The 21,823-nt window shown below is 38.7% G+C and overlaps 2 protein-coding genes across 6 annotated transcripts in view; one reads left to right on the forward strand and one right to left on the reverse strand.

The window, feature by feature from the left end:
* wnt7ba (wingless-type MMTV integration site family, member 7Ba) overlaps positions 1-1,571 on the forward strand; it is a 30,773-nt gene extending 29,202 nt beyond the window's left edge. For both annotated transcript variants that reach the window (XM_068220765.2, XM_686786.8), the window contains exon 4: positions 524-1,571. In XM_068220765.2, the coding sequence (XP_068076866.1) occupies positions 524-1,003 (480 nt within the window). In that variant the 3' untranslated portion in view covers positions 1,004-1,571. The remainder of the gene's footprint in view (positions 1-523) is intronic.
* Positions 1,572-7,308: 5,737 nt separating this feature from the next.
* The window catches only part of atxn10 (ataxin 10), a 39,015-nt gene continuing 24,500 nt past the window's right edge, over positions 7,309-21,823 (reverse strand). For 2 of the 4 annotated variants that reach the window (XM_073945375.1, XM_073945374.1), the window contains exons 7-11: positions 21,593-21,749; positions 20,548-20,656; positions 16,767-16,945; positions 13,083-13,146; positions 7,309-8,081 (exon numbers count right to left, since the gene is read on the reverse strand). In XM_073945375.1, the coding sequence (XP_073801476.1) occupies positions 7,897-8,081; positions 13,083-13,146; positions 16,767-16,945; positions 20,548-20,656; positions 21,593-21,749 (694 nt within the window). In that variant the 3' untranslated portion in view covers positions 7,309-7,896. Of the gene's footprint in view, positions 8,082-13,082; positions 13,147-16,766; positions 19,580-20,547; positions 20,657-21,592; positions 21,750-21,823 lie in introns of all 4 variants that reach the window. The other 2 variants (XR_012401387.1, NM_001130612.1) reach the window with 2 other exon arrangements.

The raw sequence follows: 21,823 nt of genomic DNA on the forward strand, positions 1-21,823 counted from the left end.
GACTCCTGGAAAACTCCAATAAGAAAGATTACAACTAAAAATATCTAAAGGTTACAGCAATAGAACTATGAAAATTGTAGGTTGTTCTGTGTTTATATATATGCTTAAATGATTGTTTAAATCCACCAAGACCTTTCATCTTCAAAGCACAAATATTAAGAATTTTTTGCTGAAATCTGAGAGCTCTCTCATCCTCCAAAGACAGCAATGGTCTAATGACGTTCAAAGGGTAAAAAATGAACCAACAACATTGTCAAAACATTCGATTTGAATCCAGTGTTCAACTGTAATCATACAGAGCTCCAAAAACAATTTTATGCACCTGATCCAAAAACAATCCTTTCACGTAAGGTCAGGGTGCATCTTTACTATAAAAATATCTTAATTTGTGTTCTGAAGATGAATGAAGGTCATAGCAGATTAGAACAACATACAGGTGAGTAATTAATAACAGAATTAACATTTTTGGATGAATTAACCCTTTAAAATACCTTAAGTGACATTTTGTTTCCTACTGTCGCAGGTTCTAGAAGAAAGGATGAAGCTGGAATGTAAATGTCATGGTGTCTCTGGCTCATGCACCACCAAAACCTGCTGGACAACTTTGCCAAAATTCCGAGAGATCGGCTACGTGCTGAAGGAGCGTTACACCACCGCGCTTGAGGTGGAGGCTGTGAGAGCCACCCGTTTTCGACAGCCCTCCTTCCTACGTCTCAAGCAGTCTCGAGGGTACATCAAGCCCACAGACACAGACTTGGTGTTCTTAGAGCGCTCCCCCAATTACTGCGAAGAGGACACTGTGACGGGGAGCGCAGGAACGAGAGGACGCCTATGTAACCACACGTCTCCTCTCACAGATGGTTGCAACCTGATGTGCTGCGGCCGAGGACACAACACTCATCAGTACACACGCGTGTGGCAGTGCAACTGCAAGTTCCAGTGGTGCTGCTTTGTGAAGTGTAACACCTGCAGCGAAAAGACAGAGGTGTTCACTTGTAAATGAAGATGCGGAAAAGGTTATGGACAAGAAAGAAAGGCCAAAAGCCAATGGAGAGAAGCAGAAAGTGCCACGGCTTCTTCATTTTGCACATCAGGCAGTCTTTAGACAAGAAAGGCCCTTTGTTGAGGAAGAATAAAGAAGATGTCTGAACTTTAAGAGGAAAATGCACTGACCTCAGACTGATTTTCTTGCAAATGTGGACACTTCATTTGAGTGCAAGGCTTTCATAGTTCTCAGATTCTTGAGGAAGGTCGCAGGGACTTGATGATGACTTTAAATACCAATCAGGCAGTATAAACTGCGTATAAAAGTGACTTTCTTCTAATTCAAGACAAGAAAACTTGTCTGAAATGCTGAGCCCCTATGGGAGCTCAAGAAGAAAAAGAAAATGTTCGTTCACACTGTATCTGTTTGAACACTGAAAAAAGTATCTTCCTTCTCTTTGGAGAGAAACAAGTTCATACTGTAGATGTCTCATAATGATATGCAGAAGTGTGAACTTCTGGTATCATTGGCTACTGATCTGTTGCTTCTAAAATTCAACCTCCATGTATAAAGAGCTTCTTCTCTCCACCATTGTTTTGCGGTTTATCAATTGAATAGTGATCATTTTAATGAATACATCCTCAGTTGCTGCACTTGTACATGGCATGTACATTGGCCTAATGGAAATGGAAAACATTTGTGTTTTTCGTGTAAAGAGAAGCTTTTTATAGTCCACTTAAGCTGCAATGTATGTCTTATAACGTGTGATGGAATGAAAAAGAGCTTTTAGAAACTCCACAGAGCTGCAATGTGACTTACCCGTTGAGAGACCGAACATTCCCACGAATGCCAGAGACATAGGATTCCACATCACCGGCACGGCGTGATGTGCCTGAGCCAACGGACCATAGAGCTTATAGATCTTGAAACGGTTAAAAGGTCACTGGAAATACTTTTGAGTAGCATTTTTGTTTTGTAAAATCAAAACTGTTTTTACGAGTTGGCAGATATGTTAAGATATATTTTTATATGTAGAGAATATGGCACTTTATGTCAGAGGAAGTACTGATGCTATTTTCCTTGTTATGGTTTTGTATCATTTAATTGCAGATGTAAAGACTTTTTTTATTAATGATTATTTTCAAGAGCTCCGCTTGGAACCATCTCATCTTTTTTTTTTAGACTGGTTGTATTTATATTTTTTTTGCCAGACCTGTACAGATAAAATTGCTAGATGAATAAAAAAAGTAAGTTTGGATCAAATAGATCATATAATTTCATCCTACACACATCAACATCTGCGGTTTCTTCCCAGATGTGCTAACACTTGCGGGAGCAGATACTATGAAACGCTGATTTCGAAGTGACGCAGAGGGTTTGAATAGGCATCCGACCTGGCTCATTCATTGACCCGCCGTATGCTCTCTGCCGTTCTGCTCTTTTTCCTGTGTGTGAAAAGCATTGCAAGCAGCCACCAGAGCAGAAGTAAATGGAAGCTGTTTTGTTAGCCGTCTGAACTGCTGGGTACCGGAACCGCGTAAGCTCCCAACACTATACCCCGGATTGAGCGAAAAGTCAACCCCGATTGTTTCGCACAAACATTTTGTCATTAAAAAATATGAGGCAGAAACAACAGGGTGTGGTGGGGAGAGTAGAGGCCTCCATTGAGGGGTATTAATGCCATGGGGGCGTGTGTGTGTGGACCACTCAGCTCATTCCAGGACAGGATGGGGCGAGATGGGATTCTGCAAGCTAATACTTCTGGTCTGATTCACTTGGGACAAACTAAGTGCAGAACTAGAGCAAAAAAAAGTGGTGTGGGACTAAGAGAGTTGGAAAGAACTAATGACTGGTGTCGTTTGGTGTTAGGAGAGTAAACATACATGAAAATCACTAAGAAAATTGAAACCCGATTACTAAAATTTACTGTGGCTATTTGTGTTAAGACCTATTTCTGTGTAAATTTTGTAAAGACCCAATTTAAATGTTTTGTAAAGTATGAGTATGCTTTTTATTATAAAGATGACATGTTGTTTACAAAATAAATTATTTGTTTTTATTTGTCTTTAAAACAGAAATAAATTCCTGGAACATCATGATATTTGGATTAAAGCAATGGCTTATATTTTCTAATTAATATCATAAATGTCATGTATAAAGTGAATTTTTTTTCACGTATCTCACCAATGCTGCATTTACTTGATAAAAATTTGATAAAGGTACAATAAATACAGTCATACGGTGAAATTATTAAAATACTAAAATTAATCAGATTAATTAAATAGTTAATTAAATGAACTTATGTTCTCCATACATTTGTTGACCCCAGGACTTCACATTCCAAAGCCTATTGAAAGCAAGCCTGAAACCCTTAGATTAAAAAGCATAAATGCTAATCCTAAAGGCTGATTGATACTTCTCTTCTGTGTAAAGCACACATGTATGCTCTGGCGCAGCCTTTGCACGGTCGCCTAGCCCTTGCCATGGCACCTCTCAAAAAATGTAACACATCGCAACGAGGCGTAGCGTAAGCTCTGTGAATGGTCAGCTTGGTAGCGCTGATGAGTGTGGACAGGACCGAGATCCACATGAGCCAGATGGAACAAGTGTTTACAGGTGTCCCATGAAGGAGCTCCAGATGGAAAATTTTGTTTTGCGTTTACCTTATGATTAAACTTTTTGCATGTCTGCTGGTTTGCGCCTCTGATTGAGCAAGTTTAAGCTACTAGTACATTAAGGTAGCGTTCAGAAAAAACAAAACACCAGGTAAGAAACTATTGTAGAGCAACTTTAACAGCTTGCAGAAGTTTAAATGCACAACAACGTGTAAGGCATGCGCCATGGGTCACGCCAACCACTAGCGCAGAAGTATAAACCAGCCTTAACTCTGTCACTACACTTTTAAAAACACACCCGCAAAATTTCCTTGCCTGGGTAAATTTTTACCACTTTTTCCAAGTGCGTTCCACTTCATAAAGTGAGCCAGGAAATCAAATATGGACAAAGCCTCGATCCCTCGATTGGGACAGAGGGAGTGAGTCGGGTTTATATGCCCACTCCAGCACCTATATCTTACCATAATGCAATGTGATCCTCACAACAGTGTAGTTCCTAAGTGCTCAAAGATTTAGGGCAATCTATTTAAATCGTTCTGATTTTCCCCATGTAGTTTCACGTAATTATTGACAAAGTTATACAGATGTTTTCATCTCCCCCATAGGAAGAAAATGTCTGCATGTTCCCAGTCACCTGATTCCTAATCACCTGTTGGTCTTCTCATTATCCCCAGCAAACAAGGCAAGCTCTGTCACTTACTCACTGTCTGGTCTACAGTTCACATCTAAGAATAGCCTGGAAAAACAAGAATTAATAAACACCACCATACCAAAATCCCTTCTCCTAAGTTAGTGATTGCCCTCAAGGCCTAACTAAGACTAACTCCAATGCTATCTACCTCTGCTGCTGAGTTTAGTGTTTTTTGCTTCAAACTTATCTGTATATTGAAAAACAACCCAGCGAAATCCCAGAGGACTCTTAGGTGGCATTCCTCATAACTCTGCTGTCTGATAAAGCCCTGTTATGGGCAAAACCTTAATGTAATGCTAATTATCTCATTATCAATAGGCATTCAGATTTCACTGACCATTTTGTTGAAGTGTTCAGCATGGCCACCGAAGTGGTCTCTACATCTTATCAGTTGTTCCGTCTCGGTCAACGATCATCTATTATCAAGTACACTCGGCAATTCAAGTCACTGGTGGCAGCAAGTGGGTGGAATAAGACAGCAGTCCTCAGTGTGTAGTTAAGGACTTAGCTCCGACATGCGTATAGCTATGGCTTTCTGCTACGCTACGATTGAACTAGAGTCCTTCCTATAACAAGCCACATGCAAACCACAATGTCTAGCTTCCGGCCGTATTTCTAAAACCAGTACCAGAGCCGATACAAATCAATTACAATCAACAATTGACCTAGCCAATAAAGCAAGCCAAAACTGTGACGTTACTTCATCAAATAGCGAGTACTGTCCAAGTATTTTATTCTAAATTTGTCACTGACTCCTTAGATGCTGTTCATTCCAGAAAGATGTGATTCTGCTTCTGCTCTCATTGACTCAGGTTCCTTCGGCAACTTCATCTTACATGGACGTTTAAATAAACAACAATTTTGACCATCATTTGACCATCAACCTCACCGGCTGCTTCCAGTTTCTTCTTTGTGGACAAGCATGGAAGTCTGAGGGCCTGCATCCAATCCCTTTGTCCCAGTGGCCCATGTGAACCTCAAAGTGCTCACAAAGTTGGACCTGCAGAGAGTATACAACTTTGTTCATACCCAGGTGGGTGATTATTAGAAGATGAGTTTCATTACTCCTTCTGGCCTTCATGAGTGACAGACCATGCGGTGTGCACAGTCCACCTCCACATCCACCTTCCAAACTGTATTTTTTTCTTGATGTACAAGTAGTGTCACCTGCTTGACATTCCTACTTGCACCTTCTCCAGTCCACATTTGAGTCAGCTTACAGGGTTATCAGCTGGTACCACTATTCACTAATGTTTTGTCCCAACCCATTACGTCTCCTGGGGGTTTAAGCAGTGGTTTCTAGAGACATCTCCCTGCCACCTCTTGCAGCTGCCCTTAATGGGATACCAAGCACCAATTCTTTACGCTTCTCCGTACCACAGTAACCTGCCTTCTCTGCCTCCTAAGCAGCTCTCCTCAGACTCATCCCAGATGCCCCAGCGGGGCGGAAAAGCAAAATTACCAACTTCCCAACAGATCCCCTGCACCCAAGTTCTACAGGATGGACCGTCGCCATCCACTTGTCAGTCACAGTACTTGTGCTGCTTGGACTCATTAGCCGCTGCCATTCCCTCTTCCCTCTTCCCTGGCACAGTCAACTCAATCACAAGAACCTTCTTGGTTGCTGCTGACTAAATCACCGCATCTTGTCTTAGTGTTGTTTGGGTGATCTCCATTTAAAAGATGAGTTGTGAGTCCAAGAAACCTCTCCCACCCCATTCCAGGTTGTTCTCTCTGTACCTGTCATCTGTTCCCTTGATGTGGGGAGATGCTAATGTGCTGTTCACTTGTACTCTGCATTTTTTTCCAGCTGTTCTGCCAGCTTTCTTAGCACCATTGTGCATGCATTGTTATTGTTGCACAAGATCAAATTTTTTGTCTCTGACCGGAGCCCACAGTTTATCACACGGGGAAAGCCTTCATTTACTTAAGAGTTTCTGTTCAACCGTCCTCAGGATATTACTAGCAGACAAAAGGCAAGACTGAGCTAAAGATCCAAGAGTTTGGCCATTAGCTACAGTCATAATGCCCCACACAGCAGTACAGCTGGAGTTGTTTTCTCATGTAGGCCGAGTACGCGATCTGAGTACCAGATCTCTGTCAAAAAGCCATCAGCTTAACACAATTCCAGTGCATACTTGGAACTCCCTACGTTCCAGCTGTCAATCACTGGTTCCGAGTGACCGAAAGAGCGCAGGATTCTACTTGCATCCATCAGCAACGAACTGTTAAAGACATAAGAGGTTTGCAGATCCTCAAAGATCCGACACCCCTAGTTACCAACCTAGTGACCTTCTGTGGTTATCCACCCAGCATCTATGCCTCTGCTAGCTCTGTAAAAGGATGAGTGCCTGCTACATATGTCCATTCAAAATCAAGAGGCAGATCAATGGGGTCACATTTCAGCTTCAGCTTCCATCCACGTATTCATCTAACCCTTCATGCGTCAATGTTTATCACTCAATCAACTTTGATAATAATAATAAATGTTTACAGATCATTAAATCGCATATTAGAATAATTTGTATAAGATTATGTGACACTAAAGACTAAAGTGATTACGCTAAACAATAAACTTCGAATCACAAGAATAATTCTGCCTAAAAAACAAAAATCACAAAATTGAAATGTTTTAATAAATTTTTTTTTAGACTTAGTGAGCAAATGAGACTTTTTTAAAAACATGGAAAAATCTTAATTAGTGTCCAAATTAAACAATTATATACACACACACACACACACACACACACACACACACACACACACACACACACACACACACACACACACACACACACACACACACACACACAATTGCAATTGATAAAGGATAATTAAAAATAATATTAATAATACAGTTTTAAATTAAATAAAGGTGATAATAAAGTCTTTTACAATTACACTAAATTATTTCAGATGGGATTAATGTTAAGCTGGACCAAGTTGCAGACTTGCACTCATGAGGCTGGAAAATCCACCATTGGAAGAAAAATCACATATTATGAAACACACTTAACTCTGCTAATTGTTAATTTATTATATTAATTGCATTTTATGAATGCATTAAACATACAGTTTTAACACACAATAACCTCCGTCCACACAACTTGTCTAAAAATGGGAACTGTTGAAAATGCACATCTTTTTCAACAACAAAAATCAGGATCCGTGTCTCACGGCTACTCAAAGACGAACTTCATGTGTACAGATCAAGAGGCATACTGCTCTCTATAAAATGCACTGAATTGGGGATTAACCTCTACTCCCTGTTGGTCACCAAAGTCTCTTTCGTGTCTGAAAAGCCATGAAGACACGGTTCTCCTTGTTTCATAGGATTTGAATCCCAATTTGGGATGTGGGGGAGAGGTTGAAATCAAAGACCCCTAAATGCATCCCAGACATCAGCATGAGTCCTCTAAGATAAGCTCCTCTGATTGATTTCCTCTTGTTTGGAGAACACAAAAACCCAGACCTCCCTCTTGTGCTCCTAAAACTACTGATTGGATGTTTAATGACCCCAGTGTGTTCTGTGGGTGTTTTAAAGGCATCTCAAGGGAGTAATATAGTGTGGGGATGGGCATCCCAGGGCAGATCTACTTAACAAGCTATGGGTCCTTTTTAAGGGGCCTGAGGAGCAAACTGCCATCCCTTTCTTCCACCCTGAAGCCCATGCCTCTGAGCATTGTGTCGTCTGCCAAACCTTGTCTTCGAAGGCCTTGAATCAGCTTCTGATTTTCCAGGTTGTGCTCCAGGATGTTCCGTATGGCAAATACAGCCCATTGGCTTATGACTGGCAGAAAAATTAAGGAAAGTTTGGTGGCACTTGGTTAGTTTGGTTTCTTAGTTGTCTGTACAGTAAATAAAACTTTGTAGCTATTTGGTTGTCTTTGTGTCCTGGTTGGTTTAAGCTGCAATATTTTGGTTCCGAGTGATAGTTCAGGTCCCACCTTCAATATAAATCTTTGTTTTATAATACAAATGTTTATGCTGATGCAATGTTTTATGCCAATGCAATGCCTAAATATATGGCTTTTGACTGGCAGGACTACTAAGGAAAGTTATGTAGCACTTCATTTTAATGGTTTCTACTAATGTATATAAAACTTTGTATTTGCACTTTAACTAGCCATTATTAGGGAACTTGTGGCTATTGATGACTAACATATTGTTTTGAATATTTCCCTAACATACATTTCACAGACTAGTGTCCTGTACACATCAGGGATTAACATGTATTTTCTATGGTGGCCGAGAGAGCTACCAAAAAAAAACTTAATGTATATTGTTTCGAGAAAACATCATGTATACTAACACCACATGCAAATACAGAAACGGGCTGATAGCACCAACCACAACAAAAATATGTTGGGAGGAAAAAAAAAGTAATGAAGCCTTCTGACTTCTTTTAAGAGTCAGCGGTGGTGTCAGAGTTCTGATAATATGTTTCTTTTATGCTTGTATATTTTTAGTCCTCAGAGTAACTCTTGCTAACAAAAATTAAATTATATAAGGGAAAAAAAATATACAAACAAGGAACAGTAAAGTTAGGATATTAAAATAAAATCTAACCTGTGAGATGTAGACAACACTGCCGATTCTAAACAGAAAGCAGCCGGGTTCATCACGTTTTATATATGTATATATACTGTATACATGTATATAATCATGATTTTTCATATTACACATTAATACTGCAATGCCTAAAAATCCTGAAATGTTATAAATAACTAACTTAGTTTCTAGTGTTTCATAAAATTATATATTATTATTAGTGGATATGTAATTTTGAATGTTTTTTTTTTTTTTTACATTTTTAGATGCGGTAAATTTAACACTACTCATGCTGAATTCAGACTGCATGATTTTAGCCCCAATTTTGACTCGAGGACAGGTTTTGAAACCGCAGACAAATGCTTGAAATAACAGGCAAATTGGTGCTCGTTCACGTGAGTAACGATCACACTGTGAACTATCAAAGACATAATCTGAGAGAATCACTAATGAGTCGCCAACACCCGTGAAATATTTGGGATGGTAAATATCTGGAGCCGTCAGCGATTCAAATCATGCCGTTCTGATTGAAAATAACATCAACGATTACCTACAGCCAATGAGAGCACAGCATCTACTAGTATGGGTATCTGCAGGCCTGCAGGAGATTGAGGGAGAACTTAAAAGCGCTTATTGTCAGTCTATTAGACTCAAGAAGTGAAAGGAAACTAGTGTAAATTTGGCAGGAGCAGCCGTGTAAAAATGAAAAGAAAAAAGTTGAGAAATTACGAATTCCCTTCAAAGGACAGGCAAGCAAAATCAGTACAATTTCTACTCCACTAAAGGCTTCTTTCTTATTATGTAGTTAAAAACAAAAGATATACTACGTGACCCCGCATTGTTCCCATGTCATTTCTTGCGTGCGTTTGGTTGTGAGATGTAACTTGTGTACCTAGACAAAGTTGTCGGCGATTCTCCTATTGTAATGTCATACGTTATGAAACCCCCTGTCGCCGATCCATCCTGCAGTGTAAACACAGAACCAACAGAATGCTACCCCAGATAGTCATGCAGTGTAAAAACAGCTGTGACATAACTACTTTGACAATCCTGCAGTGTGAACTCGGAATTAAGTAGCGTTACGTTAATTTTAAATAAATCTCAAACATGTCTAATGTTACATTTTTACATTAATTATTTCAAAACAGTGCAGAATGTTATTCCCATCCAATACAAAAAAGAATTATTGGTATTGGTAAATTTGCGATATTAAAAGTGTGATCAATAGTAACAGACATGACACCAACTAGAAGTTAATTGGGCCTATGCAATAAAAAAATGAGCCATATACAAACATCTCACTTCCACCCAGAAGTGAATCTAGCATCACTAGCTCCAGCAACCACACTAAACAGTAAGCAAGGACAACAACTTACTGAAGCGGTCAGGAAGCAGCGTCCGGGAGCACACAAGCTCAGCTTAGAGGCTCATCCCCTGGTGAAAGAGCTGGCACTGTGCCCTGCTCTCTCTAATACAGACCGGCAGTCATCAACACATAATGAACATGCCTTTTTGTAACAGCAGTGCCAGCATCAGTCAAGGAGTCTTTGAAAACACTGCTGTAATGCATCAGATTGTCGTGTTATCATTGAACCGTTTCATATGGAACAGAGCTGGCAGGCTGCAGGTCAACACTATAAAAACACAACATGTCATTTCATTTCAAGTGGTGTTTTTTCCACCCAGAATTTCAAATCAAGCTTTCCAGAAAGTGTTGCACATCTATAAAATGGATTTCTGTCAACACCACAGTATTACTCAAACATGCAATGCCTACATTTAGTTTCATAAACTATTATGACTAGATATTTTACACATGAAGACTGATGAGTGAGGGTTATAAAATGATGGTGATTCAGCCTGATGGTTCCACTTCTCTACAGGAGACGATGCAAGGCGGAGGGACATGAAAACGTTCTGCAAAATGCTGGCTTTGTTTTAATAACATTGCAGCTCTGAACAAGCCACCAATCATTCAAACATCAAATAGTGTGGTAAAACCTCCATTAGTGATGGAATTTAAGGGGCTATTGGTATGCTATTCACACTTTAGATAGCAATTTGTTGGCATTTTTGTGGCGGTTGTTACTAAGGGTGCACTCACACTATGCTATCCGAACCATGCCCAGACGCATTTCCTGATTCGTTTGAGAATTGTGAGTACCTAATGTGAGTGCGCCCTAAGACAGCAGTTGATCAATTTACTTGATAGCATTTAGAATGATTGATTTTAGTTTCTAGTCTACACTTTTTTTTACATTTTCCATGATTGGCCGATATTGGAAGTTTAATTGTGCATGCTAATTTCCACAAATTTTTTTTTAATTGTACAATTTGTGATCATCTAATGACAGCTTAAAGTTCATCTTGAAAACCATAGACTAATTACAGTAGTGTTGGGTAATCTTTAAGCCCCGGTCAAATCACACAGATTTCCTTGATGTAGGGTGCCGTGGGGATTCATAAACGACAAATGGGCATCATGACACAAGATTGCAACCATGTCTGCGACATCTCACGACACCATCAAAGAAAGTCTAGAATGCTTCATTTTATAATTTATTTCCCAGCGGGTGGTGCTGTAAATGCGCTGGTCAGGTAGTCAAAAATTAGGCTCCATATTTACCTACTGTATTTGTGGGTCCCGAGTGGATAAGATCAAAAATTGGTTATGCAAACTTTAACCACATTTCTAAAATATTAAGGTGTTTTAAGCAATTTTATCTGACAGACTTGGAGTTTCTGAGTTCTCTCATCCATCCAAGAGAGTCTGTTTTTGCAAGGTAATTTGTGAACATGTTCAGTGCTGCGAATACATTGCAAAAGCTTTTCCTTCTTATTCAAATTTGTCATTATTAGTGAAAAAACAGTTTAATATAGGCTTCTTTGAAAATGTGAATATTTCACTTTAGTTTTATTTAGTCTAGATTTTAATTTTTATTTACCAAACCAAAACAATCTCAGGGCAACTCGTGTTTTGGATCATCTCAAATGTTATTTGTTATTCTTGTTTATAGATAACTGACAAACAAAAAAGACATTAAAATTAAGTTAAAAATTATACCTAACGAAATTCGTTTTAACAAGACATTTTTTTCCAAGAAAAATATACAAATTATATTTTTGTTTGTGTCCCTCGAACTATATGGGTGGATGATTTGTTTCGCCCTGAGGAAAATAAGGATTTAATGAATGCTTCACTTTGACTGTATCACAAATCTCAGTCATATGTTAGCACATTTTTTAAAACTCATTATTTAAAAAATTATGCCTTGAGCATCTGATTTTTTCTTGCTGCTGCTCATGTGCTTTCATTTTCTCACTTACAGCAAGTTCAGGCGAGGAAGTGTTCAATAAGAAACCCATGGCAGAAAAATATATATTTATATTTGGAAGTAAATATCGTAATAATCCTAATAATGTTGTAACGAATGCCCCTGAATAATTCAGTCACTAGTTGTTAGCAAGCATCAGTGTTTATTGAGATTGAAATAAGATTAAACCGAGACTAAAAATATTGTTATAGGAACACTTAGTGACTGCTTTGGGAAATAACGTTCGTCATAGACGTCACGGGATGACTTATTGTGAAGGAACATGTAGTCTGGCACTTTATCTTGATTTAAAAAAATAAATAAATAAATCACATAATAGTGACATTCGGAAGCAACAATAAAAATCGTGTGATCTGACCAGGGCTTTAATCGTTTAATTAAACAGTTTATAACACAGAATGTTAATATTGCAATCATAATTCTCCTATGATTCTCATAATATTAAAAATAATTCATTTTAATTTTTAATATTTCAGGTTCTTTAGTTTTTATTAACAAATATGGAATACTTGATTTTACAAGCTAATTTCCTATGTTTTTATTTGTATTTTTTATTTCTTTTACTTTTTATGCTGCGTGATGTCTCTTAAGGTGTAATATTTACCACATACCAAAATATTTATACTGTAATGTTGAATTACCTAAGTTTCCCTATACTATGTCAAACAATCATTTTTGTAGTGCAGTCTTTTGCTTTTCCATGTATTAATCCAAAATAAAGTCAAGGCAATGACAATTAGCTTATAGTTATTTTAACATTAGTGTACCCTCAAAAAATTCCAACAGTAAACCCAAGTGTGATGTATATTAACAGTGACCCCAAATATAAAGCTATTCACAGTTTTTTTAAAGGCGGTTGTAAACTAAAGCAGAAAATGTTTAATATACACACCACAAAAGGATACAGGGATTGTTGCTGTCAATGCTGCAGTTGTCCAGAATGAGAGCTATACCATCCATTTCTCTAACCTATAGGAAATCAAAACAAAAAAAAAGAGGGAAAACTGCCTTTAACAGAGACATCATGAGGCAGACTGGTCAGAAAACAATTACTTTCCATAGAGGAAAGTCCATGCGGTTGAGTTCTGGTTTGGCGCAGTCATATAGGTTTGCGCTGGTTTTCGTCACATGCAGTTTCTAACTACAGCGTACCATATCCTGAGTGCATATCGTAACCCAAGAGCTACAGCGGTTGCCATTTAACCACCTTGGATCATTACAAAAAACCTGAGAAAGAAAGAGAAAACACAAGCCGTAGAGCCCTGACAATTTTCTGATGCTAATGACTAGCATGGAGTTTGATTGAGAAAGTAGTGTTAGCAATAAAAAGAAGGAAAACCATATGCTTCGGCCACAGGATTAGTTTTGCTTGGCTATGCTCATATGTAGGAGATTATTGCAGAGGCAGCATTTGAAGGCATTGACAATCCCAATGTTAATTTGGCCCAAAATTAAACTGTGCCTCCACCTTCTTCTAGCAAACACTGGACAAATGTCCAAAATGGAGGTACCTTTGGTGGAATAAACTGATATTTAATGTAGCAATATGCAAGCAAAAGACATGCTTTTGTAGTAAAATAGTGAAAAGTCAGTGGATGTAAAAAAGGGAAGGTCTTGAGAAATGTAATTTGAATATTAATAACTTCTGTAGATATTTTAAACTTTAATTTAGATAATGTTATTAATAATATAATTTGTTTTTTTTTTAAATAGTGTTTATTTTAAAATTATGTAGCTTTAAATATGCATTGTAGTCATCATTTTTCTGTTAAATTACAAATTATAATTTTATTATCATATTAAATATTTGATGTGTCTGTTAACAGGTGCAGCTACGGTGTTTTGCATGAAAAGTTAGTAAATTATTAATAAACTGGTAATAATCAATCATTTACAAGTTTCCATAACAAATATGCTTGTAGGATATTTACACAATACACATTTTGCTTAAGCTATATATGCATTGAACAGTAAAAACATCAGTAGAAGTGTGGTTTTATTATCTAATGTCACCTTTAGTAATAATTTTTTTAGCCATTGTTTAAATTGGATTTTTCGTGTGTTTTGTGATTCTGTTATTTTATTAGTTGTTTTTTTTTGTAAAAATCATGTCTATATAGTTTTCATAAATTTTCATTTATTAATAAGCATGAGAAACGTTTTCTTCGCAACTTTGCAACATTTTCTTTGCTGATAAAAAAACAAGAAAATGTTTTAACTCTTAAAGGTGATTCACGCAGATCTTCCATTTGCATGCATGTTCACCTGCGCATAAGAGTAACAGCAGTAAAAACAAATGCTGAATCAAAACTTTTAAAGTACTGAATCAATATTGGAGTTACTTTTGCTGGAGGAAGGATGACACCATGGCTGAAGTATTTATTTTAGGCAGGTAATGTTATGTTTTAAAACTCTTTTAGTCAAGCAAAGCTTATGTAGATTTTGTTGGGCAAATGGGCTATATGCACTGAAGTGTTGCTCAGCCACTGAAACTTCCGGCGAAAGACTGATGTGACAATTTTCAATTTCACAAGTTACCTTTTACAGCATCGATTATGCAGTTAAGTTACCTTTTACAGCAATGATAATCAATTATTTGTATTCAGTTTAACAACAAAACATAAGTAAACAGTACTATTCCGCCTAGCCTAAAGTTGGTTTTATATTTACGACAACCTGTGATGCACTACCTATATTGTTTATAGGGATTGTTGCTATGTTGAATATTCGATCTGAAACAGCATGTAAGTATGGCTTAGTAATAAGTGTAATTCCTGCACCCTGCCGGCCAAACACTAAGCATACAGCAGTCACTTTAGGACAAAGCGTATGAGAGAGTGAGACCAGCGATCCTTGCATGCATGAAATATTGCACATTTATGCTACAAAACTGAAAACATGCTGGATATAATACAGTTGTTCGCTCAGAATAGTAGTATTATAAAGTACTATACAGTTTCTAACTGGGGAATGACATGATCTAGTGAGTCTCTGTCATCTTTAATGTGCGTGTTTGGGATTTTAGGAGGCATGGTTTTGGATGAAAGGGGAGGATTTCAAACATATTTTGCAAACAGGAGAGCATTTAGGCAGAACACCTTCTGCACCTTTAAGTAAAAAAAAGCTAGTTTAATGCATTTTTTGCATTTAGCAATGCTTTTATAAACAATATTTAACTTACTTTAACTTATACTTGCAAACAAAAAATTAATACAATAGCAGACCAAATGAACTGCAAAAACCTGCTTTGTTTGTACAACCTATAAAAAGCATTGATGGGGACTCAATCACAATCTTTTCGAGCAGAAAGTTAGTGTGCAGGCTGGGGGAGACCTGCTATTGTTGTTTGACCTTTAACCTCTCAGTTGTATGCCTTGACCCTATTTAAGAAGGCCAGTAGCAGGTTCTCCTCTGTGCTGATTGATGGATGCAAACCAGAAAGGATAAAATCCGTCCATTGGCTGATTACACAGGGATTTATTAACAAGAAAAAAACAGTGAGAAATGAAACAAAGTGGAAAAAGATTTAAGGATGAAATGAGATGATACAGGCATGAAATTCAGCTTGGTTCTTGAGTCTTTATGAAGTGGCGTTAATCCCCTAATTAGTTTTCAAGGAGGGAGCTTCCACAAACTAAAAGCCCAGGCCTGAGCGAGGCTCTAAACCACAGTATTGTTAATGTGTTTACCACGACTGGGTTGATCAGTACATTACTGGATTTGCTGGCTGCAAACTCTGTGGCGTTAGTTTCATTGCTCATTGCCAACACATTCCTCCACATTCCTACCAGTCGTAGAAATCACAGGAGGGGAAGTTTAAAAGATGATTTCCAAGATTTCTGCTAAATACTTCCTTCCCTTGGCAATAACTTTGACTATTTCAGGTTTTATTACCCATCAATCAACTCTGCTTTATTAATGTATTTGAAGGAAGGTGCAGTCATTATCATTGAAAGTTTGGGATTAAGATTTTTAATTTTGATTTCTTTAGTTTTAGTTGTTTAAAAGCTCAAGACCTCTTCTAAAGAACAAAGTAACCTATCTTTTTTATGTCTTGTTTAAGAATTGGCCTGTTTTACTTTACATAAGTACTGGGGTTTTAACGATTTTATGAAATCTCGAAATAAATATAGGACCTAATCTTTACATATTTTGCACATATATTTGTACACAATAGAGACACACACATTTGTTTTTACATAAAATACAAGTGATGACCAGCAAGAAAAATGTATCTTAATATAACCTAATAATGTATCCTAATATAATATTTCCCCTTTGTTAAAAATGACTGATGAAACTTTTATGTATGTTTTCTATTATAATACTACAATCAATAGATGTTTCATTTACTGTGATCATTTGGTTTCTCTATGTATTTTCTGCTTAGTAGAATAATCCAGATTTAGTGTGATAAATTCAAGTTTGTCTATTTTCCTCATCAAAATAACATGTTCCTCATAATTGGAGGGTTTAATATAAAACATCATTAAAATAGATAGCAAGCATTGTGCATATATTCCCTCAAGAATTCATCTTTGACTATTCTTGTATAAATGCATAACATATGATTATGTGCAATACAGTACCTTGTCTTGGTTGACAACATGTCCGTGACACAAGTTCCCAATCAGACGAATGAGATGGGCTTTGAAACTGAGGACCGGGTGGGTCTCGGCGCCCTCTGGCCTTGTCAAGGTGAAATTATGTGCTGCCGTGAACACATTTCTACTGTTTTTGCCCAGTAGGTGAATCTCTTTCAGGAGATCTGTGAGTAGACACAATGAAAATTAATAGTGAATTTAAAATAAATTGTGAAACAATTTAGAAAGACCAGATTATTTTCAGAAATATTACAATCTGTATGATTGTCAGGCAATGACGCTGCAGTACTCATAAACAAATCATGCCCTCACTGCGAGAGCATGTCCGTGGCCATGCTGAGGTCATGGCTAGCACAGCTAAATGTGCGAACTACCTCTGTGCTTGTCCGCATAGCGGTGAGTTTGCAGGGGGACCAGAGGCTTACAATGGGAGCTCAATTGCTAGCTAACCCTTGTGGTCCTCCCATTCCTCATCATTGCACCCTATCCAGGATTCAGACGATACTGCCAGTGCTTCCTCCAGAATCGTCGCTTGATTGTTTGATGACTCAGGTGAGTGAATGTCCCTCGTGGCATCGTAAGGTGAGCTCTTAATTTCTGATGATAGACCAGATCAGCTTCCACTGCATGCAGTGTCAGATCAGGAGTCAGACATGGTGGCTATGCTTTTCCAGGTGGCAACGGTTTCGCAGCCTCCAGACCAGCGGCCAGACCACTTAGATGGGTACTATGTGGGGGCCAGGATTGGGGTAAAACTCTCTCCGGCCCCCAACCCCCTTTCTACCCGAAAGTGTATGAGAAGCTTACTTAGGCTTGGAAGGCCCCCGTCTCTGCCAGAGCAGTAAGTCATTTACTAAGTCAGTAACTCCTTGCCCTTGATAAAAGATCAGCCAGGGCGTATGTGGCCATTCCCCAGATCGAGAGGGCGATAGAGGTCAATCTTTGCCCACCAGGCAGAATGAGCCCCGTCTCCCAACCAAAGCACGTAGGCTATTTGTGCCAGGCCACTTCCGTGTTACATGCGATGGCTACGTACCAGCGCTTCCAATCACAGGCGTTGACCGATTCTTGGCCTATCCTTCCCCATTGGTTATACATGACCTCAGGACAGCGACCGATTTTGCGTTAATCACAACCAAAACTGCAATTTGTGCCTTCAGGAGGGCAATGGCCACTATGGTGATTTTGCCATGACAACTGTGTTTTTTGGTGTGGAGCTGGATTTGGTTGGCATGAGAGCACGTCTCTCCTCCACAGGTTGAGGTGCGGTGTATAACGAACATGTGGCTGTGGGTCCATGGACTAGAGCAGATATGGGAACATTTTGGCAAGGACCTGGTTGACCAGTTAGCCACAACCAACACTACCCATTGCTAGTGGTTGTATTTCCTGAACAAGGGCTCCCTCGGCATGGATGCACTGGCCCTGGGACATGCGCAAATATGCATTCACCCAGTGAGCCTGCTTGCACAGACACTGTGCAAAGTCAGGGAGGACGAGGAGCAGGTCTTGATCATTGTGCCTCATTGGCCGAACAAGACGTGGTTTACAGACTTCACACTCCTTGCAATAGCCCCTCCTTGGCAGATTATTCTGAGGGAGGACCTTTTTTCTCAGGGATGGGGTACAATTTAGCACCAGCGTTCTGCTCTCTCAAACTTCCACGTGTGGTCCACAGATGCGACGCGGAAGACTTAGGTGACCTACTGGCTTCGGTGGTTAACACAATCATTTAGGCTAAAGCCTTCTTGCAGAGAAGTTTCCCGAACTTGCCTGATCAGTGTCGTGCTTTTCTTCCTTCAGGCTAAGATGGAGGACATACCGTCACCCTCCACACTGAAGGTTTACGTGGCAGCCATTTCCACTCACCATGAGCTGGTGAATGACCTGGTCATCCGGTTCCTCAGAGGCTCTAGAAGGCTTAACCCATCTCGTACTCTTTTTATATCATCTTGGGATCTTTCTGTAGTCCTTTCCGCACTTTATCTAAAATCTAAAGTCTTTACGATTTTGTCACGTAAGACAGCTCTGCTGACCGCGTTGGTGTCGTTCAAGAGAATCTAGGACTTGAAGACATTTTCGATCAACGAATAGTGTCCCAGACCCAACCCTCTCGCTGCTTTATTGTGTCCGCGCACCACACTCAGAGCAAAAAATTCTTCTGAGCAGTTCTTTGTTTAGAAGGTCAGCAAAAGGGAAGTGCCATATCTAAACAAAGGTTGGCCCGCTGGATAGTCAACGCCATCGCCCTTGCGTACCATACCCAAAGTCAGCCGTGTCAAGCTAGGGTGAGCACACACTTTACCAGGGGTGTTTTCACTGCTCGAAAACTCTGGCGTAGTGTTGACGGATCGCGTAACCGTAGCAAAACTTGTGCTTTTTAAAACTGAAGCGTTTTAGTGTAAACGGGTCCTAAGCAGAGGAGTTAGGTGCCGGCACATTATGATGTTGGCACGCCCACTTGTCATCCAGCGTTCTGAGGAACAGTGACAGCTATGTGCAGTTACATTTTTAAGTGACTCCATATGCATTACTAGCCGCTGGGAGCTGTAGGGATTTCTCCTCGCAAATGACTTCCCCTGCGGCATCTTCCACCGCTTCGCAGCTGATTCCCACTCCATCTGGGTGGCTGCATTGAGCCTGTATCGAAGGTGACATCCCTGTTTCAGTGCACCGCTAAGTCAAGTAAACTGGACTAAGGGCCGGTGGCACCGAAATCCTCCATCAAAGAGCAGTTTCCACTTCCTCTAGATGTCCAATTTCAGGCACTAAAGGTCAGGGACTTGTTATCTTCCTGCCTGCAGGAAAAAAAAAATTGTCAGTGGCCATGGGACCTATGGGAAAGCGGTTCCCAAGCTTGACTCTGTGAATGGTACTCGCTTGCCTTTCCATGGGACATGAGCTGCCCCACTGCTGGTATGTCAGTGGTTGCTCCTTTTATGTGTCAGCACATTTTTATTTATTGTTTTTGTCTAATCATATATTTCTTCCTATCACCCCAGTTGACTTCATTGTTTATCCAGCCTACTGCTGTGTCCTAGTTGTCTGTTTTACCTTTCACTGCTGCAACCAATCCAGTCACTGTTCCACCCTAATTGGTTCCTGCTCTACAACTCAGTACCAGTTTCAGCCAATTCCCTAATACCAGCTCTCCTTTAAAATCTTTTCATTCTAGCAGTTTGAGCATCTTTTGGTTAACTTTGTTTGCATTTGTGCTTTTTGCTTGGTATTTCTGATATCCATGTTTGGTTAGTTTGCTGAAGTTGTGTTCTAATTCTGATCTCCACTGTACAAATAAGATGAGAATAAGACAGAGTGAAAAGCATACTGGCATATCTCCCATGTTTAAGGTGTGACATCAGAGCTGGCCGGATGACAGGAGAGTCAGTAAAGAATGTAGATTATGTCTGTCGGCAGTGAGCTGTGACCTGTCAGCGGTGTCAGTTTCATACAGCGCCCCTCTGAAATGACTGCTTTGTGTTTTAAATGGGAAAGTGGGAAAAAGCTTATAGGGGTGTGTGGCAGATTATTCAGTTTAGTTAGTCATCTGCAAGACGAACAGTATGAGGGATAGTGAGATCAGCAACATGTTTTTAAGACAAGAGACTTTTGAAGGAGTAAGTATGCGGTTGGACCAAAACAAATATTTCTATCTCCAACTCATGGAAAAATCTTGATAATTTCCAAAGGTTTCTGTGTATTCACATTAAGAATGCATTAAGATTTTTATCTCCAACAAAAGCAAAAGGCAGTGCTTCACATTTACCGACTGTGGCGCTCAGAAGGTCAGGGTGATCCTGTAGTGACATAAACTCTTTTCGGTCAGAGGTCATCTCGCAAAGGATGTCTAAAAGCCAGATGATAACCAATGCTGCCTACAAATGCAAGACAAATAGCAGGCTTAGTGCAACTTCCATCAAAATGTACACTGCTGTTTAACAGTTTAGTAAGTGGTAAGTCTCTCAACAAGGCTGCATTCATTTGATCAGCTGTTTAGTATTGCAATATTTAATTTCAAATGTGATTTTTGTAGTTATGGCAAAACTAGTGATCTTTCAGAAATCAATTTATTATTATAATCAGATGCTCAATAAATGTATACCATGTAATTATCACATGCTTAAAACAGTTATGTTGCTTAACACTTATGCCTAATGTATCCGTTTGATACATTTGATACATTTTTAGAATTTATTTTGATGTATAGAATTAATCTGGAATCTGAAGGTAAAATGTAATCGCTTTTTTACTGATTTCCAACTTCTGAACGATAGTCAATACTATACATATTACAAATGTACATGTTGTAATATGTTAATTGATAAATGTAACATAGAAATCTACAGTAATGAATTTGTTAAAAAATTATATAAAAAATAGCTATCCATTTAAACAACAAATATCGATTGTAAACATATTCTGATAAAAACATCCACAATATTGCCTGTTTCTTAATATAAACTCAATATCTTTTAAGCAAAATTCATAATTACTATTTTTCTGTGAACTGGCTACAAATCCCACCAAATCAAAACTGCACTGATGAGAAAAAGGAAAGGAAAAATACAAATAAAAATTTGCACTTGTGTTTACACAGAATTTTTTAATGTAAACAAAATATTATTTAAAAAATGTGCTACCAATAAACCTAAATTAAATTAAATGTTTTCCAAAAGTAGTTTAACAGTATTCAGATATATTTCAGATATATAAATATTTATAGTCAATTAGAGAATGCTACTTTTATTCTGAAAAGCTTGGAATATACAAACATGCTAAGAAGTAATATGACATTTGCAGTTGAATCTGACCTGGTTATCAGATGCTTCAGAGCTCAGACTGAGAACAGTTCTGCCGTGATCAGTGAAGCAGGAAGCCAGAAATTGAGCAGCACTCAGAGGCATCAAACAGTCCTTCTGCTCTTCAACAACACCAAGCTGTGCTAATATCAGCTCCAGTAGTGTGAGTCTGTAAGAATACAATTACATACATAAAACAATCTACTTTAACACGAATTATGAAATATATGTATATAACAAAAG

This window comes from Danio rerio, chromosome 4 (assembly GCF_049306965.1).
Source record: "Danio rerio strain Tuebingen ecotype United States chromosome 4, GRCz12tu, whole genome shotgun sequence".
Classification (NCBI taxonomy): Eukaryota; Metazoa; Chordata; class Actinopteri; order Cypriniformes; family Danionidae; genus Danio; species Danio rerio.